General features: G+C 38.1%; 1 protein-coding gene across 3 annotated transcripts in view; it reads right to left on the reverse strand.

Moving 5' to 3' along the window:
• samd4a (sterile alpha motif domain containing 4A) overlaps window positions 1-27714 on the reverse strand; it is a 152375-nt gene that overhangs the window by 52696 nt on the left and 71965 nt on the right. For all 3 annotated transcript variants that reach the window (XM_069916947.1, XM_069916946.1, XM_069916948.1), the window contains exons 5-7: window positions 25514-25623; window positions 4943-5029; window positions 2231-2534 (exon numbers count right to left, since the gene is read on the reverse strand). In XM_069916947.1, the coding sequence (XP_069773048.1) occupies window positions 2231-2534; window positions 4943-5029; window positions 25514-25623 (501 nt within the window). The remainder of the gene's footprint in view (window positions 1-2230; window positions 2535-4942; window positions 5030-25513; window positions 25624-27714) is intronic.

The following is a 27714-nucleotide window of genomic DNA, read 5'->3' on the forward strand; positions in this document are numbered from 1 at the left end:
ACCCAAGGACCAGTCCTATCCTTTTCCCTAATTAACTTGAAACTAATGGCATTATGATCACTGGATCCAAAATATTCGCTTACACCTACTTCTGTCGCCTCTCCTGTATCGTTCCCTAATGGGAGATCCAGTATTGAACTTTCTCTGGTTGGTTCCTCTATATATTGATTTCAAAAACCTTCCTGAACACATTTGACAAACTCCAAGCCATCCAGCCTTTTTACAGTACCAGTCAATTTGTGGAAAGTTGAAATCCTCTTCAATCATAACCTTAAGTTTCCTGCAGCTATCATCTTACAGATTTGCTCCTCCAATAATACAACCCAATGAATGTGGTTATACCGTTTCTGTTTTACAGCTTCATCCATTATAGCCTCAGTGGACAAGCTCTCGGGTCTGTCCTGCCTGAGCACAGCTGTGATATTTTCCTTGATGAGCAATGCCACCAAAACACATTTTAGTGCAGTCACAAGTCAAGACTGTGACAAGTCAACTCTGAAGTTTTCGTAGCAAATCAAGATCCAAAGATGGTGATAGTTATTAAACTGTTTGAGAACTTATTCATGTACACAAAGATGAGAGTTCAAGTCAACTCTGAAGTTTTCGTAGCAAATCAAGATCCAAAGATGGTGATAGTTATTAAACTGTTTGAGAACTTATTCATGTACACAAAGATGAGAGTTCAAGTCAACTCTGAAGTTTTCGTAGCAAATTAAGATCCAAAGATGGTGATAGTTATTAAACTGTTTGAGAACTTATTCATGTACACAAAGATGAGAGTTCAAGTCAACTCTGAAGTTTTCATAGCAAATCAAGATCCAAAGATGGTGAGAGTTATTAAACTGTTTGAGAACTTATTCATGTACACAAAGATGAGAGTTGGAATATATGGGTCCCATTCTTCAGAAGGGAGAAAAGAGTGAAATTTTACTTCATACTTGACAAAACTTTTCACGAGAGGACCTTGATGCCAATCCAATCGTTCTTCCTCCTGGCCCTCTCCCCTCCAAATTAAGATGGCTTAGGGTGGCCATTCCAATATATGATTATATATTACCATATTAATATATAACACACACAACAAATGCAAACATAGTGTGTAATAGCCTATGACCCTGTCCTCCTTTGGAATGGCCACCCTACATTCCCCACGTTATGTAATTTCACAAGGGGCAATCAGAGGAAAAATGTGGAAAGATCATCCGACATTACAATTACTTAATATGGTTTAATTGGTACTCCAACAGGATATAAGTTTCAAAGATAAATGTGGGGAATAAGCATTGATTATTTTGTATAAAAGTACAAGAAAACCATATTTAAAGTGGAATATGAGTTACTGTTCCTTGAGTTTATGGTGGGCCTCACTGGGATTGGAGAAGGCCAAGGATAGACAGGACTGTGTGGGAATAGGAAGAAGAGTTGAAATAACAATCTCCCCTCTGCAATCTCAGTCTTCATAAAGAGTGCTAGCCTGAAATATTGACTAATTCTTATTCTCCCACTGGTGCTTCTCGACCTGCTAAAAATCCTCGAGCAGATTCCACTCACCAGTGTCTCCAGTTTATACGAGAAAGTATTTGCTTTTAAAAATATAATCTTCTGCCATAATCACAGCAGAAAGCAAAAGAGAATTCAAGAGGAAGGACAGTTTGCTGCCTTTTCGGCTGTTTTCAAAAAATTTCTTTCCACCTTTCACTGAGGATACAAGAATTCTGAAACAGTTATTTGCAGATTTGGTCAGCGTGGTGGCAGTGGAGAAGGTGCAGCTGTCAATAGTTCAAGTGATCCTGGTGATGCTTCTGATGCTATTTGTTTAAAATTTTACATTTTGGTGAAGGGTATCCCCCCAGGTGCTCCAGATTTCTCACAGATTCCCAAGTTATGCTGATTGTTAGGTTAATTATCAACAGTAAATTTCCCCTAATGTAGGTGGCTGCTGAGAAAATCAGGATGTTTATAGACTTATATGCAAGAATAGATTTTCACAAGATAAGCTGGTGCAAGGGGTTCATGAAATTGTTCTGAGTGCTGGCATATATTTGATAGGCTAAATGGCCTCTCTCTCTCTGCCACAAGGAAATAGAAGTTTCAACAGAAATTTCATCGAAAGTTGCCAAAAACATTCATTTCATCTTTTAATCCAATATTCAATTACATTTTTGTTCATTGCTCATTTTGCTATTCTACCCATATTTATATTTAAGAAATCTTAAATACCAAGGCTTACCTTTACCCATGACTCTGGTAAACTGTCCAGGCAAATCGCCTTCTGGAACAACAATGCCTCCTGACTCACCCTCACACCCTGTAATGTTTTGCTGCTGTATGCCACCTGCAGCAGAATCCTTTATATCAGAAAGCCGACTTCCTATGCTCCTGTCTGAGCTCATTATAGAGGATTGAGAGTCAAAGGCTTGGTTCTGTTCACTTGTGCTCTGACTATGAGAGAAATTGTAAGGTTTGATTGGAGTAAGAATCATTTGATGCAGCTCCTGGAGTGCATTCCGTAGATTGCCACCTTCAAGAATATCCTGTGCAATAGAAGATAAAACATTGATACAGTATTAATGTGTATACATTTTTGTTTACATTTAAGATAATTTATTTAAAATGTCAATTCATCGTAGAAAGCATGGTCATGGAAAATTAAGATATTTCAGATAACATATACTCCAGTGAACAATTCCACTTTTTGATCTGAAAACAAAAATTATTAAATTGCACATTTGAAAAATCTTCTCCTGCATTATGGTTACTTACTCTAATCTTTTAAAGTATCAAATTCAATTAATTATAGACTGGAGCAAAGCATTTCTAACAAATCAACATTCTCTTTTATAAATTTGAACTACATTAGTGGAGAAAATGTCCATATTTAAAGTGAGTTTAACACTTCAAAAATCCCTTTCTACATTCATTGGCCGAAGCACGTACCAAGTAGGGAGACATGTTGATGGTTAAATACTTCAAGTATATTTGTATGAATTTTTATTCTTTTAATATTTTGAACATTGCGCTCACAGCAAATTAGAATTTCATGAATAGACAAACTTGTTCATGTTTATTGGTCATCCAATTGTACCAGTACCACCTGATGAAACAGCACTCTCCCATCCATGATGCAGAATAGTGCAAAGCACACACATACAGACAATCAAGACATATACATGGTACATATATTAAAATAAATATTATTACTTAATAGTAGAGTCACAAAAAGTTGTTTTTGGAGTTATTCAGCAGTCTCACTGCCCATGGGAAGAAGCTGTTGCTCAGCCTGGTGGTTCTGGCTCTGATTTTTCTATCTTTTTCCTGATGGGAGTAGCTGGAAGATGCTGCATGCAGGGTGGTGGAGTCCTCGATTTTGCAAGCATCTATAAATGATGATCCTGGTAAATCCCATTAATGTGTGGGGGAAGGAGTCCCCAGAAATCCTCTCTGCTGCTTTTAAGGTCCCGTGCATTGACCTCTTATCTGATGCTCTACAGCAATCGTACCTCACTGTGATACGCCTCGATAGAGCTCCTTAAGAAAGTTGACAGACTGGTGGCCAGTAGCCTTGCGCTCCTCAGTCTTCTCAGGAAATATAGTCACTGTTGCACCTTCATGGCAATTGAGAAGAAGTTGTGTGTCCAGGATTGCTCACCCCTTCAGTTTAATCCTATAACCATTTACGGAGCGGAAACAGGCCATGTTGGCCTTTCGAGTCTGCACCGGTTCACTGATTTTGTGCGTCCTCTTCATGATTGAGTTACGAACACCACAGAGTATTCTTTATACTTGCTTTTATGGTTAAGAATTTGGTGGTCTCCACTCTCTTCACTACTGAGCAATTAATGTGTAGTGGAGGGTGGTTGTCCCTGGTCCTCCTGAAATCTACAATCATTTCCTTTGTCTTGTCCTTCTTGAGACTCAGGTTGTGATTCTCACACCATTTCATGAGATTTTTAACCTCTTCTCTGCATTTCAACATCCTTATTGCTGATGAGGCCAACCACTGATGTGTCATCTGCAAACTTGAGGAGACTGTTGGGGTTGGATCTGGAATTGCAGAAATGGGTCAATTACATGAACAGGAGTGGACTGAGCACACAGCCCTGCGGTGTACCTGAGCTCAGCATGAAGGTGCTCGACATTCTGCTGTCAACCTGGACAGACTGCGGTCTTTCTGTAAGGAAGTCCAGAATCCAGTTACAGAGAGAGTTGAGTCCCAGCAAGGACAACTTCTCCACCAGCATCTAGGGCAGTGGTTCTCAACCTTTTTTCACCACTCACATGCCACCTTAAGTAATCCCTTACAAATCGCAGAGCACCTAAGGTTAATCAAGAATCAACCTCAAAGAAGATTCTGCTTCCACTGGCCCTTGAGGAAGAGGACTCCAAGGACTCATAATATCCACAAGAAAATTTCTCTTTCAGATGATGTTTGGCCCAATAATTTCTTTTGCTCCAGATTCTAGCATCTGCATTCTTATCTTATTTATCTTAAATTATTTTGAGACTGTTATCCCTCACTCAAAAGAGGAAACACAATGTGTTGATTATTTCCAAGTAGTTGTCTTATGTCTGGAATTCGCAAGCTCTGGATTGCATCTGTGATTTACACAAAAACTTAGACGAAACAACTTACAATTTACAAATTTCCTCCAAACAAAATATTATCCAAATATGCATCCCTTTTGTGAAGGGAAAATACTTGTAAAGAATAAAGTACAAACTGATGAATGACAAGGAATAAGGCTTCAGAGTTCTAAACTTTCTACGAGTCGAGGGATTATCTTCTGTACAACAAAATATAATTTCAAATGTAGATAGTGCAACAATACAATAAACAAAGCTGTTAAATATTGTTTCCGTCACAGTTTCTAACTCCATGATTTCAGTAACAAAGATTTGCAGTGATAATGATTTGTTAATTGTTTTTGCTCTGACTTCTTACCTTTTCCAATAATCGGAGTACATTTTGTCTTTCCTTTAGCTTTTGTATGCTGAGAACAATTTTGTGCCTTGCACCTTTGGTAACATTCTGCAGTAAGAATAAAAAGAGACTCAAATTTTCATTCATAATGGTAACTAATTAAAAGATTAATCATATAAATCTAACTGGTTTTATAAGAGGAGGTTTTTAAAATTTATGTTCATGTAAAATTTGTTTGGAGGACAAAATTAAAATGTCCCCAGATGGGGATGGAATATCAGCTGCTGCAGACCCAAGTCCTGCTATCATATCAATCAAAACAATTCCCTTGGAGTCAAACCAACTAGGTTTATTCAATTTTTCCAAAATTAAGGCTAACTTTTAGTAGTAGGAAATTACTTAACTTGATGATGGTGGTCTGCGGTTAATTCCCATCAATATGTAAGGGAGGGTACCAGGTGTTAGAAAGGTGAAATATTTTTCAAATCAACAAAAATAACTGGAATAACTTTAATGATGGGAGGATTTACAATATACTATATATACACATGGCCAGAATGCAACTGAAAATATAATGGATATGGATCACTTAGTTTGATATTTGAGATAGCTTGGCCTGAACTTGGGAATGGACAGAGTGAATTAAATAATTACCCAAACATTCAGATGAAAAAAAACTTCCAGATCTTAATGATGATATTCACTCCTGTACCAGTAATTGTTCTAATGAAAATGACATGCTCCTCATTTTTAAAAATTCTATATAAATGATCTATTATAACAAGAGTATGTTTTTTTTTTAAATCAAAACAATGGGCCAGTTGTTTAACTCAAATAGAGAATTGTTGTCAGAGTTGCATCAATTCTAAGATGGCCTGGCAAAAACTAAATGTTTAACAGTTAACAAGTTTTGAATGAAATTCTGCACAACACAGAAAATTAAGACCTTCATTCCTGCCTAAGTAGGTGTGCTGTGATAATTAACAGTCACTGCTCATTGAAAATGAACTATCATCTCCAGAGTTTCATTTCTTCAAGTTTGGATTGATAGGAGATATTAAAATTTTCAGGAGGACTCCAGCTGGTGGCCAATGGAGTAACACGTTTTTGGTGTTGCTCTTGAACAGCTAACCTTTTTCTCACTACCTAACAGCTATCTTAATCTGTAAAAGCTGTTCTTTGTGGGAATTTTTTTTTAAATTCTCTCTAAATGGCATAGTTAAGAAGCAGAAGGACCATTCTTAAAACGATATAAGGGAAAAATGGAAGAAAAGGTTCTAAAATAGAAGCTTCACAATCTGTTGAAGAAATTCTCATAAGATTGGAAGCTAAAATTGATAATTTGAACTTTTGTAATGAGGCATTGGATCAGAAAAAGTTTCAAGGGCATTTTGACTTGCAAAAACAATATAATAAGCTTTCAGCGGACTATCAAGATCAGTGGGAGTGCATTGACACTTTAAAGAACATTTTCAAGAGACTGTAGCTGATTTTCAAAATATCAACCTAGATAGCAGAAACCAGAGATAGATTTTAAGTATTTTTGGACTTCCTGAAAACATTGAAACTTGTGACGCAATTAACTTTTTTACAGACATGCCGTTTGAGTTGTGTAAAGGAGTGTTGAGTAAACTTCCAATTTTGGATTGTGAACGTCATACTCTTAAGGTTACAACCTCCACCTGAAGTTAAACCTCAACCTATTACTCTCTGCGTTCAGTATTTTCAAACAAAGGAAGCTATAATTAGAGAGACTCGTAGACGAGGAATGCTGAAATTTCATGATATCTCTATTGTGGAAGATTACTGCCCTGATGTTTTGGCAGAGAGAACAAAATTTAAAGATGTCTAAACTCTATCAAAATCGGCTTCACCTTTCTTTTTGTTTCTCTGCATGTCTGAAGATTTTGCCCAAAAATGGTCCCCCTAAATGGTTTACTCATCCAGATCAAGCTTGGAAGTTTCTGAAAGATGATACCCAAATTCTGTAGCAATCTATATGAACTGTTTCCTGGTTATGAGATGTCATAGCTGAAGATATTTTTGGATTCACTCCTTTCTTTCTGTTTTCTCTATTTCGATATTGTTTTGCTTAAAAAATAAGTTTTATATAGTTTAACTTTGCAGGTGGTTACCTTATTAATTAACATTCGATACTGTACGGGGTTTGTAAAATGGCAATCATTTCTTTTTCAGCCTTGTAATTTCAAGGCTGTTAATTTTGTTTTTTGATGTCTTGCTATGCAGAACTTGATATGTTTTGTCTATAATGTGTGGGAACTAACATAACTTTATAATTCTTGTTTAGAGCACTCCCAGCTGGAGATAGGGATTAAGGAATGAGTAGTTTTAGCTTTCTGCCCTTCTATTGGGTTGCTTTTGGGCTTTGGGAGATGGAGGTGGGGTTAGTTAATATATATATTTTTTTCTTGAGCAGCTTTGAGTGGTTGGGGAATTGTATTTTTGTTATGGTTCATACTGTGTTCTGTTGCCCTCTTTGGAATGTGTTTCCAAATGCATGACAAGCTCTCCTTTTTAATTTTATTAATCTTAATATTAATATGGCTATAAATACATTGAATTGTATTTCTTGGAATTTGAATACCCTTAACCATCCTATTAAATGCAAAAGGATATTTAATTTTATTAAAAGGTTTCAGGCCAATATTATCTTTGCTCAGGAGATGAATTTCTGTTAGGTTGCATTTTTTTTTAAACTTTGGAAAGGTTTACAATTCCACTCCCTTTCTCCAACTAAAGTTAGAGATGCCTCAATTTTTACTGATTCCAAGGTTTCATTTGTACATTTTAATACAATATCTGATGTAGCAGGAACATTGTTAATAGTTCATTGGGAAATAAGAGCTAGTAATGGTTAACATATATGCTCCAAATATTGACTGTCCTGAATTATTCACCCCCCCCCGCCAAAATGTTTTTAATTCCCTACCTAATTTGAATGAATACATGCTGATTATGGGTGGAAATTTTAACTATCACTTAAATCCTTTGATAGATCCTCCACCATTCAGTTACTTCCAAATAAATCAGCTAGTTATATTAACTCTTTCATGTTGGACTATGGTTTAGTTGATATATGAAGGAGTTTTTTTTACATCAGAAGGAAAAGGAATTTTCTTTCTTTTCTCATGTATATCAGAAATACCACCAATAGATTTTTTAAATTGATACACGATTGGTGCCTTCAATAGGGAAATGTGAAAACGATGCAATCATCCTTTCTGATCATGTACCTTTAAAGCTTCCTGTTGAAATATCCGGTGGTACTTCCGAAGTTCAACAATGGCAGCTCAATTTTATTCTGCCTCTGGATGAGAAATTCATTAGCTTTATTAAAGATTAGATTTATTTATTTTTTCAGACAAATTCCACTAAAGGAATCTCGAATCTGGTCATTTGGATGCACTTAAAGCATTTCTATGAGGACAAATATTTTTTTATTCTGCTGGATTTAGTAAAGGTACCAAAAGTGAACTTATATTACTTGCTAATAGAATTAAAAAGATTGATAGATTATATTCTATGACACCTAATATGGACCTTTATAAGCAAAGAGTAGAATTTCAAACTCAGCATGACTTATTAACTTAACCCTTCGAGAATCAACTACTTAAACATAAATCTCAATTTTATGTACATGGAGACAAATCAGGCAAGCTGTTAGCTGGTCAGCTGAAGGCAGGTGCAGCTAAAAGACAAATTACAAAGATACGCAAGAAGGATGGAAACTTTACTTTTCATCATGCTGAAATTAATAAAGTGTTTCAGGAATTTTATTCAGATCAATACAAATCTGAATTTCCTGATAATTCTATTTTAATGGATAAAATTTTGCGAAGGTTCAATATCCCCAAAATATCATCCGAAGATCAAAACTTGTTGGAAGCTCAATTTTAGAGTCAGAAGTTTCCAAAGATACATCTCCACTTCAATCTGGCAAGGCCCCAGGTTTATGGTGGAATTTTTAAAATCATTTACTAATTTACTTATTCCTCAACCATGTAAAGTATTTGAAAATTCAGTTTTTTCTGGGACCTTACAAGCAACTTTTTATGAGGCATCAATTTCATTGATTCCTACAACAGAAAGATTTGACTGAATGTACTTCCTATACACCAATTTATTTGTTGAAAATAGATTTTAAGGTTCTTAGATTCTAGCGGCAGGTTGGAAAATATTCTTACCTCTGTTTTAGCTAAACATCAGACTGGATTTATTTAGTCACTATTCACAATTTAACATCCGTAGATTAATATTATTTTCTCCCCTTCGGACACAATTCCAAAATGTGTAGTTTCTCTAGATGCTGAAAAAGTTTTTGATAGAGTGGAGTGGAACTATTTATTTGAAATATTGAGTAGATTTAATTTTGGTATGGGCTTTATATCATGGATTAAATTGATCTATTGTACGCCCTTAGCTATGCTAGTTACTAATAATAACAAATCGTGCTCATTTAGGTTGTTTAGAGGAATTAGACAAGGATGTCCCCTTAGCCCTTTGCTATTTGATCTAGCTTTAGAAGCTCTGGCAAGAGCCCTTGGCAACTCTCATGAGGTTCAAGGGATTGTCAGAGATGGAGCAACTCACAAGGTTTCTTTGTTTGCAGATGATTTATTAGTTTATATTTCAGATACCGAAAAATCTATCCCAGTTATGTTATCTGTTTTCTCAATTCATCTCCTTCTCTGTGAATAATTTAAACCTTCACAAAAGTGAACTTTTTCTGATTAATATGCAGGTCCCCATCGACACTCATTCCATTAAAGATTGTTAGAAATAATTTCACATATTTACTGTTACGAGCCCAAAGGACCCCAAAATCCAGCGGCAATAGACATTCACCATGTTAAATGCTTATTTAAACAAAAATTGCTTTTAATTATCTTTAAACATGAAAACAGAATCAAACTTTAACTTATTTCTATACTTCTTCTTCTTCTTTGGCTTGGCTTCGCGGACGAAGATTTATGGAGGGGGTAAAAGTCCACGTCAGCTGCAGGCTCGTTTGTGGCTGACAAGTCCGATGCGGGACAGGCAGACACGGTTGCAGCGGCTGCAGGGGAAAATTGGTTGGTTGGGGTTGGGTGTTGGGTTTTTCCTCCTTTGCCTTTTGTCAGTGAGGTGGGCTCTGCGGTCTTCTTCAAAGGAGGTTGCTGCCCGCCGAACTGTGAGGCGCCAAGATGCACGGTTTGAGGCGATATCAGCCCACTGGCGGTGGTCAATGTGGCAGGCACCAAGAGATTTCTTTAGGCAGTCCTTGTACCTTTTCTTTGGTGCACCTCTGTCACGGTGGCCAGTGGAGAGCTCGCCATATAACACGATCTTGGGAAGGCGATGGTCCTCCATTCTGGAGACGTGACCCATCCAGCGCATCGCTTTCATCCCTAACGTGGAAGTACTCGAGATGGCAGAGGTCGACAGCATTGAGTCCACGCTGCTGATTTCTATACTTAACTAACCCAAATTAACCCCCTTCTAATTCTAAGCGCATGTGTATGTAATGTGTATGTAAATTTAAGAAAGTTATTTGGTTCACAGTCCAATCTCATTTCTCATTCTTCCAAGTTCTCTGGCTGCAGGCAATTCTTATACTGTGCACATGTATAAAATTCACCAGGCTTTAGTGCTCAAAAGGGAAATGGCTACTGCTCAGGAAGGTTCTTGTAGGTTTTGTAGAGAGATGTGTGGTTCCAGGATTTTCACAACTGAGGTACCACCATTAGTCACCTCCATGTCTTGCTGATGAAACTTGCCCCATCAGGGTTCTCCAGATAATAACCTCTTTCTTTCAGGTTACCACAAAGTTCCTTTCTGTTCCTCTTATTCCAAGAGGAACACTAGACAACTCATTTTCTCCTCTTGCAAGAGAAGGCCATCGTCCACTCTGGAGCTTCTGTTTTAGTTCACTGACACTGTTCAGTCTCCCTTTCTCTAAGACACTCAGACTCTCAAACTGCTAGAAAGCCCATATCACTCTCTCTTGCAAAAAACACCTGACCTTCTCCAGCAAACAATAGAAATCAGTCTTCTGGTTCATCTGTTGTTTTTAGGTAAACAAGAACCCATTATTAACCTTTCTGTAATCACTCGAAAACTCTGCAGAGAGTGATCAATAGACATATGTCTCCTGCTTGTTGCTTTAAAGACAATAGTCCATTTATTTCCATGGTTTCTGTCAAGTCTCTCATAATATGAATTCTCCAGTATTTTCAAATAAGATGTTTTAAAGTGTGTGTATGTAACCTACTCTATCTTTTCCAATTTATCTCCCAAAAAATATTCCTTAATATTCTGCCACAACTAAAAGATTTATATAAACTCAATTTTTATTCTCTGAGTACGTGAGATTGTCTTTTTCTAGATGGTCTCTTTTATCATAATCTTTAATAGGTCGTATTAATGTAATTAAAATGAAAATATTATCTAAATTTTTATATTAATTTCAAGCAATTCCAGTTTCCTACCCAAAACCTTTTTTTAATAATATTGACTCAAAAGTTTCTTACTTTATTTGGAAGAACAAAAACCCAAGAATTAGTAAATTTCATTAACAAAAGTTGAAAAAAAATGGAGGTATGGCCTTAATTAATTTTAGAGTTGATTACTGGGCAGTTAATATTCGTTATCTAACTTTTTGGATTTTTTATTCTGACAAATTGGATTGTCCATTATGGACAAATTTAGAATTGAGATTTATACAGTAGCATCAGTGACCTCTTTATTGGGTGCCTCTCTTCCATTCAGTTTTCCAAGATCAATAGGAATATATCTAATCCAATACTCAAAACATATATTGCGAATCTGGTTCCAATTTAGGACATTTTTTTATTTAAAAAAAAACTATGTCTTATCTAGTGCTCTCATAATTAATTTTTTGACCATAAATAATTGATCAATCTTTCTCTATATGGAAAATCAAACGTATTGTTTCTCATGCAAATTTATTTAAAGTTGTTTCATGTCCTTTGATCAGATGGCAAGTAAATATGACTTACCAAATACTCTTTTTTTAAAAAAGATATTTACAGATTAAAAATTTCTTAAATACCATATTACTTGATTTTCCATTTGTTTATCCACCAGATCTAGATAATAATATTTTTCAATTGAATCTTCTCAGAAAGGATTAATTGGAATTATATGATAGATTATTAAAATTATGTCCAGTAATCATGATAAGATTAAAAAAGGCTTGGGCACAGGAACCTGCAAGACCCTAATCAGAGGATCTATGGGACAAGATTTTTAAACTGAGAAATACCTCTTCTATATGTGCCTGATATTCATTAATCCAATTCAAAGTGTGCATCATGTTCACATGTCCAAAGATAAATTGGCTAGTATTTCTTCTAATATTACCCTATTTGTGACAGATGCAAATCTGAAATTGCTACATTGACACATACGTTTTGATCTTGTTCATCCTTAGAAAACTATTGGAAATAAAATTTTAATATCTTTTCAACTATATTCCAGGTGGAGCCACAACCCATTCCAGTAACTGCTCTTTTTGGGGTTAATGACCCAGATATAGTGAGTTTTTCTGTACCTGTTCAACAGGTTGTGGTCTTCTCTACATTGTTGGCTGGAAAAGACATCCTATTCAAATGGAAAGATTCTAGACCTCCAATAGTGTATTAATAGTCTTCTCATATTTTGTCTTGTTTAAGCTTAGAAAACAATTAGAGAGCTTGTATTTGATTCATCAGTGAAATTTGAAGATACACGGTGACCTTTTATGTCTTATTTTCATATGATGTAAATGTTTCTAATGTGATTAGATGTATTTACTTTTCAAGATGAGATATAGTCTTAGCTTTGCATTTTGATTTACGTAGAAACCAAAAACTGCAAAATATATGTAACCCTCTGGAAAAGCTTATTTTTTTAAAATTAGAGTAGGTTGCGTGAGATATTTCTTTATATAATACTTTTGATTTTAAGTTTTTTTATTTTTTACCAATGGCAGTGGAGGGGGCAAGTTTATATTGTATACACACACACACATATATATGTATATATATGTATATATATATATATATACATACATATATATATACACACACATATATATATACATATATATATGTATATACATATGTATACATACATATATATATATGTATATATACATATATATACATACATATATTTATGTATATATACATATATATACATATATATATGTGTATATATACATATATATACATACATATACATATATATATATACACACACACATACATACATAAATATATATATGTATGTGTGTGTGATATTGTATTTTCAGATTTGTTCCCTTTTCTTTAATGTACTGAATTTCTAATAAATACCAATAAAAAAAATCAAAAAAGTAAAAATTTAAAATACAAGAGATTGTTGCTAAAACACAAATTGCTGAGCAGGAAAGGGTTAAGAGCTTCAAGTTTCTGGATGTCAACATCTCTGTCCTGGGGTCTCCAAGTCAATGTAATCACGAAGAAGGCTCACAGAAGCTGTATTTAGTGAGGAGTTTGTGGAGATTTGGTATGTCACCAAAGACTTTTGCAAATTTCTACAGGTGTACCAAGGAAAGCATTCTGACTGGTTGCATCACTGTCTGGTATGGAGGTGCCAATGCACAGGACAAGAAAAAATTCCAGAGAGTTGTGAACTTGACTAGCATCAGTCTCTGCTCCATCGTGGACATCTACAAAAGGTGGTGTCTTAAAAAAGCAGCCTCTATCCTCAAGGACCGCCACCACCCAGGCCATGCCCTCTTCAGGAAGGAGGTTTTGGAGACTAAGAACAAGCATCCAGCAGCACTAGAGCAACTTCTTCCCCTATGTTATCAGATTTCTGAATGGACAATGAACCTCTGACACTACCTCATTATCTCTTATTTTTGCACTAATTTATTTTAAAATGTGATTTTTGCTGTGGATATTGAGAACATTTTCCTTAATAGTGAGCATAGCTTCAGAATTTGCAGCTGCAAACAAGGGAGGAATTTCATCTCTCAGAGGGTCTCAACTCTGGAATTCTCTCCCAGGAAATTAATGAAACGCAGCAATTGAATATATTGAAGGAAATATCAGCAGTCAGTTAAACCACAGGGCAGTTAATGGGGGTGATGAACAAGCAGGAAGGCATTGCTGCCAAGACTAGATCGTCGATCTTACAGAATGGTGGAATTTACTATTTTAAAATGATTTATATTTTTAATGTTATTTTGCTTAAAAAAACAACCTTAAGTTGATCAAAAAGTACCAAAACCCCTAATAATGAAACAATAGCTTTGATTGCACACAGAAGGCTTGGAGAGGTTGGGGGTGACGGCCGGGCGTCTGGAAGTGGGTGGAGGTGGATATGGCAGCACAATTCGGGTGGGCTTTCCGAAATCCGGAAAAATCTGAAATTCGGAACACACTGTCCAACCAGATAAAGGATCGTGTACCTGTACCATGCTGTATATCAAAATTTATAACATTTTAAATATATTTTTTAAATTATAATTTATTCTGAGTTATGCTTAAAGAACCTGGATTTTCAGATTTTACTGTGATAATAAAGTATCTAAAAAAAAAGCCTGGCAAAGTCATAATTTACTTCAAATATTCATGACAAAATATTTAGATTATGGTTAATGTCTTTGTTCAACCAGCTTAGTGCATTTAATACAAGAGTTTTAAATATTGACTTCAGTCCTTGATTTAAAGGGTACCCAAAGTTGCATCATTTTCTGAAAATAATTAAAATTTCAGAATTGTAGAAGACCCAACACAAGCGTCACATATCTGAACAACCGAAATACCAAATGGTTTATTCTCTTTATTCTGCTTCATATAACCCTACTACATCCACTCCATTGTATCTATCCCTTCCTTGAAGATTCATACAGATGCATTCAAGAGCAAGACCTGATAATAGCACAATACTACAGAATTATAAATTTGTTTAACATTTTAAAATTTTATATTGGCTTTCCATTCTCTTTTATATTCCATCTTTTCAAGCTTTTCCTTTCCTTACACGATCTTTTATCTGGACATCCAAAATCCAGCAAGTGGGGAGATAGATGGCAGCGCGAGTTGGGCAGGTGAGAGACCGCAGCGCGAGTCGGGCGGGTGAGACAGGCAGCGCGAGTCAGGCGGGCGAAAGACCGGCAGCACGAGTTGGGCGGGCAAAAGACCGGCAGCGCGAGTCGGGCGGGCGAGGGGGGAGACCGGAAGCACGAGTTGGGCAAGCGGGGGGGTGGGGGGGAAGAGACCAGCAGCGTGAGTCGGGCAGGCAAGGGGTGGGGAGGTTTAGACCGGCAATGCGACTGGAAAGGGGTGGGTGGGGGTGGGGGTGGATATGGCAGCACAATTCGGGTGGGCTTAAATCTGGCTTTCCAAAATCCGGAAAAAATCTGAAATTCGGAACACACTGTCCCTCAAGGGTTCCGGATAAAGGATTGTGTACCTGTACTTATGATATTTCATTAACATGTTCCCTTCTGATCCTTCTCCAATACAGCCTTAAAATATTTAATTTTGCAACATTTGTGTAACATCTGCAATGCTGATTTTGATTATTTTATTTTGAATTCAAGAAAATTAGAATAGAAGTCTTCAAGGTTCCTGAAGCCTGTCCCACTATTTGAAATGATCATGACTGATCTCTACTGGACTCAACTCCTTTTCTCTCACATTCCCCTGAATACTTTAATCTTTTAAACATTTATCGATGTCCACCTTAAATATACAGCTAATGATTTGGCCTCTAACACCCTTGGGGCAGAGAAACTTCCAAGCACCTCCATTTCAAATGACCAAACCAATATTTTGTAGTCATGTCTCCCTGTTCATGACTATCCCGCAAGTGAAAACATCCCAAGATCTACTCCATTAAGCTCCCTTAGGGTTATTTACACAAGGTCATCCTTCATTCAACTACTGGGAACTTGCCATCCCCGCTCCTGCCTGCAGCCCGATGTTCCCCGCTGCTGACGGGAGCCTGACATCCCTCATTGTTGACAGGAGCCCGATGTCCCCCGCTGCTGATGGGAGGCCACTCTCCTTGATGACATAGGGACATATGGAATTCTTCCGATCACTGTTTGAGAGGAAGAGTTGAAGAGAAAAGTCAGTAGGGGAAGGTAAAGGAGTAATGGAAAGAGAGGGGAGAGTTACTTGAAATGAGAATAATCGTTCTAATTTCATGTCAAATGAATTTTTTTTCAACCTGTGAAGTCAGTTTGGCTCCAAAAAATTTTGAATAAATGAGGATTTCTGATTTGTTTCAGATATCCTCATTTATCCGAAATTTTAAATTTTTTTTGGAAAAATTAGAATTTTGAAGTATCTGATTTCAGATAGTTGTAGTTGTACTGTATATATTTTGTCTTTCTATGCTTGTAAGTAAAATACTTAAGAAACACTTCCAAATACATTACATCTTAAGCATAACAATAATTAGATAATTGGATGATGTAGGAGAAGATGATGGAGAGATGGCTACTGTTGGTGGTGGAAAGTCAGGGTTTGATTTTTGCCATGTGAAACTTGGAGGTGGAATCAGCTGCAAAGAAGCAACTGTTCATTTCCAGCTGCCTTTAACTCAAGGAGGCAATAAAGAGTCACCAAATTGTTGGTTCACTTGTAAACCAGACAAAATAAGAGTCCAACACTGTTAATGTGTTCCAAACAAGTTCAGTACTATGGAAAACCGTACTGTTCAAAGCATTATTACAATGCACTTTAACGCAATACATTCCCATGCCATAAAAGGGATATGTAAAACTGATCTTTATTTGCAATAAGTGAATATTGTTTATTTAAGTAAATATTTATTTCATGTAGTTTATCCCGAACCCTAATGCATTGTTCAGTGATTTGGAAACTCACTAGTCTGCCCCCAACTTTAACCCAGTGGTTCCCCTCCATACAAACTGGCGTTGTTCAGTTGTTTGTAAACTCTGTGGTCTCTGCTTTGATGTGGCAGACCAGCAAGAAAACAGATTCCCATCAGTGTAAGGCAGCATGCTGCAGGATTCTGCAGGGAGACCAATCATAGTGGGGACAGCAATAACTTTCAACTGTTACAAGCCCAGAGGACCCATAAACCCAGCAGCAATAGATATTCACCAAGACAAATGGCAACTTGAACAAAGGTTGCTTTTAATTATCTTTAAACATGAAAACAGAATCAAACTTTAACTTATCTTCATTGACTTACTTAACCCCCTTCTAATTCTAAGCGCACATGTGTCTAATGTTCGTGTAAGTTTAGAAAAGTTCTTTGGTTCACAGTCCAATCTCACTTCTCATTCCTCCAAGTTCACTGGTTGCAGGCAATTCTTATACTGTGCACAGAATTTAACATTTATAAAGTTCACCAGGCTTTGGTGCTTGAAAGCTAAATGGTAACCACTCAGGAAGGTTCTTGTCGGTTTTCAGAGAGAGATTTGTTGTTCTAGGACATTCACAACTGATGTACTTCCATCAGCCACTCCAGTGTCTTGCTGATGAAACTTGCTCCTTCAAGGTTCTCCAGATGATAACCTCTTTCTTTCAGGTCATCAAAGAGTTCCTTTTTGTTTCTCTTATTCCAAGTGAAACATTAGACAACCAGTCCTCTCCTCTTGCATGAACCACAAGGGCCATCTTCCAAACAGGCTTGCCAGCTTGTCCTGTTCCAGTCCCAGCTAATTCTGCTGGCTGCAATACTGTACAAGTAATCTCTGCATCTCTCTCTCTGAGAGAAAGCCTGTTAGACTCTCTCTGCTTGCAAAACCACATGACCCTCTTTCAACAGCAAGCTCTCCTTCAGAGAACAGCGGCTCTGATCTGCTCTTTCATCTGTTGCCTTTTGCAAACAACAATCCATTAGTGAAGTCTCTTGAGCACTCTTCAAAGCTCTTGCAAAAGCTATGTAGCCGATATGTCTAGCATGGGACAGAGCTCCAGTATTTCAAACAAGATCTGTTTTAAACTGTTTGTATGTGACCTACTCGAACAAACCTTTCCCAATGTATCTCCCAAAAGCATATCTCTATACTCTATATATATATATATATATATATATATATATATATACTCTGTATACTGTCACACAACACAGCCACTTATCTCTCTCTATTCCACAGCTCAGCAACAATATTTCAAATATTTTAGAGTCTTATAAAGTAACAACAATAAAACTTTAACATTGCAAATTTAAAACTGCGGGTCAAAAAGAGTATGGTACAGCATTTCTCTCACGATACTGTGACTCAACCACACTCAAACCGGAAGTTGACGGTATTCTACTTCTGACCGGCCTGTTGGTTCGTAAATATGAATTGTTCATAAATCGGACGTTTTTAACCTGGGGACTGCCTGTACTATGCACTGCCTTTGTACCACGATTTAATATTGCTCTGATGCCTTTCTTGATTAACACCACCAGATCTCCTATCCCTTTTTCTTTTGAAGCATCATATAACTTGGATTACTGAAGAGGGTCACATGATGCAAATAGAGGAGTAGGATGTGTCCCTGAGAGCTCCTGGATCAGGACAAAAGCACCTAAAAATTAAATTTATAAGATATCAAAAGAATAAAATGAAAGAACAAAACCCCAACCAGATGATGAGAAGAAAGAACTCCAATCAACAGAAAATGGTGTCTAGAACAGTGCCGAGTTGTGAGGGTAGGAATAACCTGCCTCAACAACAGCAAGATGGCGTGGAAAGTGCTGAAGGTGGTGGGCTTGGACCCCCAACAGTAGTGGCAGTGACCCGACATAGGGGGAACTCCCAGTGTTAGCCCAGCAGAATGGCATCAGGAGAAGTTGGGAACCACACGAAAACTGGCGACGTGGTCAGGGACCGGTTGCCGGAAGGCATTGGGCTTCCGGAGGGGCTGAGACAGAGTCAGCCACCTCGAGGAGAACGGCGGGTATGTGGGCTCAATGCCCGGCAAAGTGTAAAGGGATGGCAAGGGGAGGCCTTGGACCCATGAGAGAGTTACAGATGAGCACCTCCACAAGCTCATCTAGTGATGAGGAGAGTAGTTACCTACCCAGACCAATGAGCTCCGATCAGCAGCAGAAGAGGACAGAGGGGGAACACGGGAAGCAGTGACCCTGAGACAGAGAACATACCAGGGTAACCTAGGAAGTCGGGAGTGACATGGAGGCTGGTGCCGCCGAAAGGGAGAATGGTATTGGGCTGACTCAGAGCCCTCACTGTGAACAATTTTAGAGGAGATGAAAAAGACACTCTTATCAGACTTGGGCAGGAAAATAAGCCAATGAGAAAATGAGTTAAATGTGAAGTTGGACAAATGTCATTTAGTATTAAATGCTTTGCAAGGGAGCGTTACAGAATTGGAAGAAAGAACAGGAAATAATGGGAACAGGATAGGGCAACTGATGCCTTTCTATATGGAGGTGGTGGACCAGGCAATGGAGACCCATGCCCTCCTGGAATCTTTTCCGACAGCAATCACTGTGATGATCCTTAAAAAAGATATAAAGATCTGCTAATGCCATCTTCTTATAGTCCTATTTCACTGTTAAACACAGACTATAAGATATTGGCCAAAGCCTTGGCAAATAGATTGGTGAAACATCTGCCAAAAGTAATAAATAAAGACCAAGTGGGCTTTGTGAAAAAAAGACAGGCAGCGGATAACTTTGGCAGACAGTTGAGTATAACATATCTGGAGCAAACTAGAAACGAGAGAAGTTTAGCTGTGACTCTGGATGTGGAAAAGGGCATTTGACAGTTTGGAGTGGGATTTCTTATTCAAAGTGCTGGATAAGTAGGGCTCCTTTTATGAATTGAATAAAGGCATTGTACCCAAGGCTAAAGTTCTGACCAATGGGCAAATTTCTCCAGTTTTCCCACTGATAAAATCAAGTAGAGGGTGCCCGCTATCTCCAACTCTGTTCATACTAGCCATGGAGCCACTAGCCGAAGCCATTCACCAGGATCCAGATATGGAGGGTTTTAGAGTAGGCCAGGAAGAACACAAGATCAATTTATTCACCAATGATGTGCTGATATATCTGACATAACGGCAAACTCATTGTCCAAGCTGCACTCCACTCTGGAGGACTATGAGGAGATCTCCAACTGATCTCAATTGGGACAAGAGCAAAATTATGCCACTTACAAAGGGGGATTACAGTCAACACCAAGAAAACAATTATTTAAAGTGGCCACAAAACAGTATCAAATATCTAGGAATCAGAATAGACAATAACTTGAATAATTTATATAAATCAAATTATACCTCCTTGCTTGGGAGAATTAAGGAGGATTTAAATAGATGGATGTCTCTGCCCATAACTTTAGTGGGTAGAGTCAACTGTATTAAAATGAATGTGTTGCTGAGACTTCAGTACTTCTTCCAGACACTGCCCATGGTGTTGTCCTGGTGATTCTTCCAAAATTTACTCAAATGAATAAGAATATTTTTATGGAATGGAAAGAGAGCCAGGGTCTCTATGGAAAAATTGACCTGGGATTAGTCTGGGCAGATTATAAATGCTAGACTTCAAGAAATACTATTGGGCAGCCTGTGGTGAATCTCTGCTAAGCTGCCTAACATATCCCAGTCTAAATACATCACCTCACTCTTTGAGGGGGAGGGGATGGTGTACCATCCTGGGCATAAATTGATCTGCAAGGGGTAGGTGAGAAGGTAGCAGAGGACTTTATTTATAAATGAAATGCTAAATTGTTATCTGGGAAAACAGGCAGCCCTATACTAAAACAAATTATCTTCATTTCAAACAAATTAACTAATATCTAGGATCAGGGGTGGGCTGCCCCAAAATCACCCCAGACTCTAAACAGATCAATACCTTGACAGTAGGTATCATATCCTAGTCACCTGATGTCGTAATGGCATCAGGTGTGTAGAGGACTGTTGTGAGCGGTGACAACTAATATTGTTTGAGCAACTCAGGCACAAATATGATTTACAAATAAGATGTTCCACTGCTACCTTCAGATAAGATCTTTCTTGCAGGCCAAATTATGTCCAACTATGGCCCTACCAGCATGCAGTGACATAGAGACCCTGATTCAAAGGGGAACACACGGATGTTCATCTCGGCAATGCATTTTTTGCTCCAAGTGGGAGGACCTAAACCAGGCTTTCATAAATCAAGGCAGAAGTGGGAGTCGGACCTAGGAATACCAAATGACAAGTGAATCAGCATGATTGCAATCATTAATTCACAGTACAGGCTGGTGCAAAGCAACCTTCTATACCTGACGCCGCAAAAATTGAACAGACCTAAACCTGAATTGTCAGACCAATGTTTCAGATGTGGTATTGAGACAGGAACTTTTGTGCACGCAACCTAGACATGTACCAAGGTGTACCAAGTCCAAGAAAAAAATCATAGGTAAATAATTCCCACAGGACCCAGAGTTGTTCCTGTTGGGAAACATAATAGACATCAGACTCAAGATTAACCTGCCCAAATTTAAAATTCAATCGTAATTATCGCATTGGCAGTGGCCAAGAAGTGCATAATGGTTACCTGGAAATCTGACTCCTGCCTGAGCTTTACTCACTGGAATGCAGAACTGGAAAGCTGTGTTCCCCTGAAGAAAATTACTCATAAGAAAAAAGTACATCGCTTTTTTGAAAATTTGTCAACCATATTTAAATTCCATAAGGGCATGATTATACCATGACACCTTGCCGCCCTACCTCCCCCATCTATCCCTCAATCAGTTGGGGAGAAAACGGAGAGGGCCGGGGGGGGGGGGGGGTGGGGGAGTGTTTTATCCTAACCAGGAAAAGTCAAGAAAACAGCCTGCACTCTGGCCACCATGTCGTGACAAACCCATAAAACCCTGATATATGTCTTATATCTTTGTTGTGAGTGTCTTGAATGTTGTGTGTAACTATGGTTAATTAAGTGTTAAATGTGGGGGTTGGGGAGGGAGGGAGATGAAAAGAGCTTGAACTCTGCAGAAAACTGTATAAAATGGATAATTGTAATTGAAGTCAATGCTGATACTGTTAACAATGACACTGATAATGTTGATGTGTTTGAGTTCCAGTTTGGAAAATCATGAAAATATTCCAAAAAAACTTGGATTACTAGACACCCAGTCATGGTCACCCAGAATCCACATCTCTGTAATAGCCAATAGGTCACTCCAAAGACAGCAAAGCTTCTCACCCACAGGAACTCAATGCCTTCTACATATCTGAGGATGACATGCGTGCTGTCTTCAGGAGAGGGTGGAGATTGAAAACTTGGCTGAATGGTGCACCAACAACAACTTGCCTTAATGTCACCAAAACTAAGGAGCTGATTGTTGACTTCAGGAAAGCCAGAGGTTTACAAACCAGCAATCACTGGGGGATCAGAGATGGAGAGGGAGAGCAATCTTAAGTTCTTACAGTCACCATCTCGGAGGATCTTTCCTGGGATTGTGAAGAAAGCATGTCAACGCCTCAGGTGTGATACCAGAAACCATGACAAATTTCTACAGAGGTGTGGTGGAAAGTGTGCAGACCAGCTGTGTCATGGTCTGGTATGGGGATACCATTACCCTGCAGCATAAAGCCCTCCAAAAGCTAGTGGAACAGCCAAGGACATCACAGGCAAAACACCCACACTATTGAATAATCTACAGAGAATGCTGCCGTCAGAGAGCAGCAGCAATCATCAAAGACCCACACCACCAGCACATGCTCTGTTCTCTCTAATGCCATCAAGAAAGAGACTTGCACCACCAGATTCAGGAACAGCTGCTACCCCTCCACCATAAGATTCCTTAACTACAAACTCAATCAGAGATTCATTTAAGGACTCTGACTTGTGCACTTTATTGATTTTCTTTTTGTTCTCCCTGTATTGCACAGTTTGCTTACATTTGTTATCTGTTTACAGTTCTGTTGTTTACATGTTTATGCTATGTAAAGTTATTTTTGCACCACCAATTAGTGATAATTCTGCTGCGGCTACAGAAAAAAAGAATCTCAGGGTTGTATGTGATGTCATGTATGTACTCTGACAATAAATGTGAAATCTGAATCTAAGTTGCTGTCTCCGTTGTCAGCTCTTCCATCTTAATGAAAACAGTACATGCATTTTAATAAAGACCATTAAGTTCTCACCAACTCTGGATTGATCTGAGATGCACCCTGTTTATATTTTGCTTGTTAATTTCCTCTTTGCTATTTGATGCCACCACTCCCTCACCCTCTCTTCATTCACTAAACTTCCTAATATTGGAGCTTTCCTACCCTCCCTATTTAGTTGGAAACCCTGATAACAAACCTAGTGACATGAAAAAAAATCAAAATTGCCAAAGAATTATCAAATTTTTTAAGTTCAGTTAAAATCTCACAGTAGTCAAATTCTTCATCAAAAGTCTTAAAGGCATTTAAAAAAAATTCTTTTGCACACATATAATGACAATGAATATAGACTTTCCTGCAAGGGAAGAAAAGTCATCTGCAAATCTTTTGCAAATAACTTTTGCTAAATAACTATCATATATTTCACTGAAGTGTTACTCCTAACAAAGGACCAACCTAAAGGATTTCAGAAACCATGGCAAACTTCTCTAACTGGGTAGTGGAAAGTGTGCAGACCAACAGCATCACAGCCTGGTATGGAGGCACAATAAAACTGAGCAGAAAGCCCTACAAAAGGTAGTGAATGCAGTCCAGCATCACAGGCAAAAGTCTCCCCACCATCGAGAAAATCTTCATGGAATGCTGCCATCAGAGAGTGGCAGAATCAACACCTCCAAGGACATGCTCTGCTCTCACTGCTGCCATCAGGAAAGTGGTACAGGTGCCACAAGACTTGTACCACCAGGTTCAGGAACAGTTGCTACCCCTCCACCATCAGACTCCTCAACAACAAACTCAGGGACTCCCTTAAGAATATTACAGATAATGCATACCCTTTTATTTTGTACTCTCTCTCTATCCCTTTCACCATCCCCCATTCTTTCTCTCTCTCTCTCTCTCTCTCTCTCTCTCTCTCACTCTCTCTCGTTACCTTCACTAACTTATCAAACAGTTGATATGCAACTGCTTTGTAGCAACCATATTTTCTTCATATCAGGAGTATTTCCTTGGACTTGTACCTTCATCCCCCAACCCTCTTTGTAACATAGAACCAACTTCTTTCTTTCCTAGTTCTGTCAACAAACGTTTGACTGAAATAATGACTGTTTCTCTTTCCACAAACGATCCCTGAGCTGCTCATTGTTTCCAGCTTTTTCTGCTTTTACTCGCAAATAACAAAGATCAGGAACAGTTGCTACCCCTCCTCCATCAGACTCCAAAACAACAAATTCAGACTCATTTAAAGACTTACTTTGCTCATTGTTTAATATTGAATATTGATTTGTTTCTATATTGGACACTTTTTTAAAAATTTCTTTTGTATATGCATCTTTTCTTTCTTTCAATATTTTTATTAGTTTCATCGTATAAATGTAACATAGGTACATGAAAATAAAAATAAAAGAGAATATTAACAAATCCTGTAGAATAATACAGATGATATTGTAACCTGTTACATTAAAAAGAAGTGGGGAAAAAAATTAAACAACTATTCTTGAGTATAGTTTTTGTACTACTTCTAAGTAGAAATTCTGCCTGGCATGCAGAAAAAAGAATCTCAGGGTATGTGATGTTTGGAAAATTTATCTCCTGTTTTCTTCAGCTTAACATGTATTCCTCCCCCTGAAACTTTTCTCCGTTCACTTTGTACAGATCTCCTCCGGTGTTTGCTATTCCAGCCCTGGGAAAAAGGTGCTGGCTGTCTACCTTATCTATGCCTCTCAGAATCTTGTAGACCTCTATTAAGACACCTCTCATCCTTCTTCGCTCCAATGAGAAAAGCACTAGTTCTGCTAACTTTACCTCATAAGACACCTTTTCCAATCCAGGAAATATCCTGGTAAATCTCCTCTGCACCCTCTCCATAGCTTCCACATCCTTCCTATCATGAGGTGACCAGAAGTGAATGCCATATACAAGTGTGCTCTCACTAGAGATTTGTGCAATTGCAACATGTCCTCTCAACTCCTGAACTCAATCCCCAAATTTATGAAACCTAGCATCTGATCGGCCTTCTCAACTATCCAATCAACCTGCACGGCAACCTTGAGCAATCTATGGATTGGACCCCAAGGTCTCTCTGTTCTTCCACCGTTAAGCATCTGACTCAGCCTTCAGGTTTGACCTTCCAAAATGCACCACCTTACATCTGCCACATTTCCGCCCAACGCTGCATTCTGTCTATATCCTTTTGTAACCTGCGACAAGCATTAGCTCCTCCAACCTTGTATCATCCACAAAATTACTGACCCATCCTTTCACTTCTTCATCGAGGTCATTAATATAAAAAAAAAGGAGAAAATAGGTTGTGAGGACTGGGTCTTTCCTCCCTCCAGCTCGTCTCTGTCGGCACGGAAGAGGCGTTTTTGGGAGAGAATTCTCAATCAGACCAATAAAAAAAAAGGTTTATACAAAAAAAAAATCTCAGAGCAGGGTAAGCACAAATTTAACTGAACATTTACATTTATATCATCTATGGATAAATAATCAAAGTTGAAGAACATACCTGTGCTTCTAGTTGAACTTCCGTGAGTGCCATCATTTCTTCATATGCGAGTTGGGAGAATAGACCTGCATATTTATGCAGTCGCAAGCTCTTTAGCCATACTGGAACATCTGTAATTTTTTTTTAATCAACTTCATATTAGAACTTATTGTCAAGTAACAATACATTTATAATTTTCAATACATCCTTCTCCATTTTCAAACTTTTCCATTTTAAATGCAAAGTAGAACCTTGTTAATATTAATACCAAACCTTAATACGTACTTCATCACTTGCTAAGTTACCTCTGAATCATCAACAGATTAGTCAGACCAGCTGCATAAATATAGATCCAAGATTAGTGGAGCTGACTTAATTCATCAGCTATGTCAAACATTTTCTAAGTTTAGCAGAGTTTTGGACTACTTTTACACATAATGTTCCAACCTATCCTCAGGAAAAAAAAATAGTTTACAGTTGTTCTCTGAAGCCAAGTTTATGCCTCTGGAATGTCTCAAAATAAATGATTAGAACTTACAAATGCAGACGCTAAATTACCATAGTAAAATTATTTCAAAATTCATTTTCAAAAAGAGAAACAGTAAACTTTAAAGTGTTCCATGTAATGGCAATGCATTGGCATTTTCATTATTCAGGACTGAACAGACAACCATATCTGGAAAATTACATAGGAACATTTCTGCCTCTTTAATTCCATGTCTGAATTTGATCCACCCACCATTGTTAAAAGCTAAAATCAATTCTTGGAAAATGGAACAACTGTTGTCATCATGTTGATTCCAGAAGGGAAAGAACAACTCTGCTTTCTTGAATCATGAACCAAAAAAAAAACAATGCAAGGCTAGTAATCACAGTTAGACAGACTTCATTCATACAAAGTGTAAGGTAAAAACATCATGAGATGGGACCGGAGAAGGAGTCACCCAGTACTAAGGAGTAACAGAATGCAGATGTGACCTTGTACACTCAAGATAAGCTTTGCACTAACAAGAATGATGTGCAGCAGACTAACAGAGAAGGGTAGCAACAGTTTATTCATTGGGCAATGTCATGGTATGATAATTTACTAAGTACGTATCCTAAGGTATATAAAAAACACCACTTGCTGATAACGGCAGAATGCGCCTTCTCCAACTAACACTGTTAGTTGCAAGTGTTACAATCCAGCAATAAAGAACAAAGAACCTTGATTTCGACTCAGTCTGGTGTTTGACTCACTCATTCATGAACAAAGCAGACCTAACAATTGGCATCAAGTACCTCTTGCAGAGAAGTGAAACAACCACATGTTAAGATATGCTTTGAAAGAAAAATGTAAATATTGGGCCTGAATATCTGATGCCCCAAAATTGCTGGCGAGTTGCCCCTGGCCCAAATGTTTATTCCAGTTTAGCTTCAAGTGCATCCTTCTGCTGGAATCCAAGCTCCCAAACCACTATGGTAGTTGAATGGATCATTGGAGCTGTCTGCACTGATTTCACTCAGCTGGTGAGGCCCTGCATCTAGGCTCCCTCATTGTCATTCTATCCAAGATCCACAAATTGGTATTGTCCCAGCAGACAGGCTCCTGTCCCACCAAATTGGTTTCCACTTACTTTAACTCAGTTTTGTTCCCCTGGTCCAGTCCCTCCCCACCAACATCCACGATACTTCATATGCCATCACTTCAACAACCTCTAGTTCCCTGAACTCGACCGTGGGCATCTAATCACTATACACCTCCATCCCCCAGACTGAAGGCCTCAAAGCCCCTCATTTATTTCTCAACAACAGACCCAACTAGTCCTCCTCCACTACCACCCTCCTCTGGCTGGCAGAACTTGTTATCACCCTCAATAACTTCTCCTTTGGCTCACCCCACTTTTTCCAAGTCAAAGGCATTCCCAAAGGTACCCATATGGGTCCCAGTTATGCCTGCTTTGTTGTTGTGACAGAATATAGATATGTTTTTGGAAGATAAATTGGGGCAGGTTTTTTAGTGCAGGTCACATACAAACACTTTAAAACAGATCTTATTTAAAATACTGGAGCTCTGCTCATGCTAGATATGTTGGGGTCAACAGCCTTTGCAAAAGCTTTAGAGAGTGCCCATGAAATTTCATTAATGGATTGTTGTTGGCAAAAAGGCAATAGATGAAAGGACTTGTCAGAGCCACAGATTGTCTGGAGGGGAAGTTGCTGTTCTAAGAGGGTCATGTGGT

The sequence above is a fragment of the Narcine bancroftii genome, chromosome 2 (assembly GCF_036971445.1).
Source record: "Narcine bancroftii isolate sNarBan1 chromosome 2, sNarBan1.hap1, whole genome shotgun sequence".
In the NCBI taxonomy this organism is placed as follows: domain Eukaryota; kingdom Metazoa; phylum Chordata; class Chondrichthyes; order Torpediniformes; family Narcinidae; genus Narcine; species Narcine bancroftii.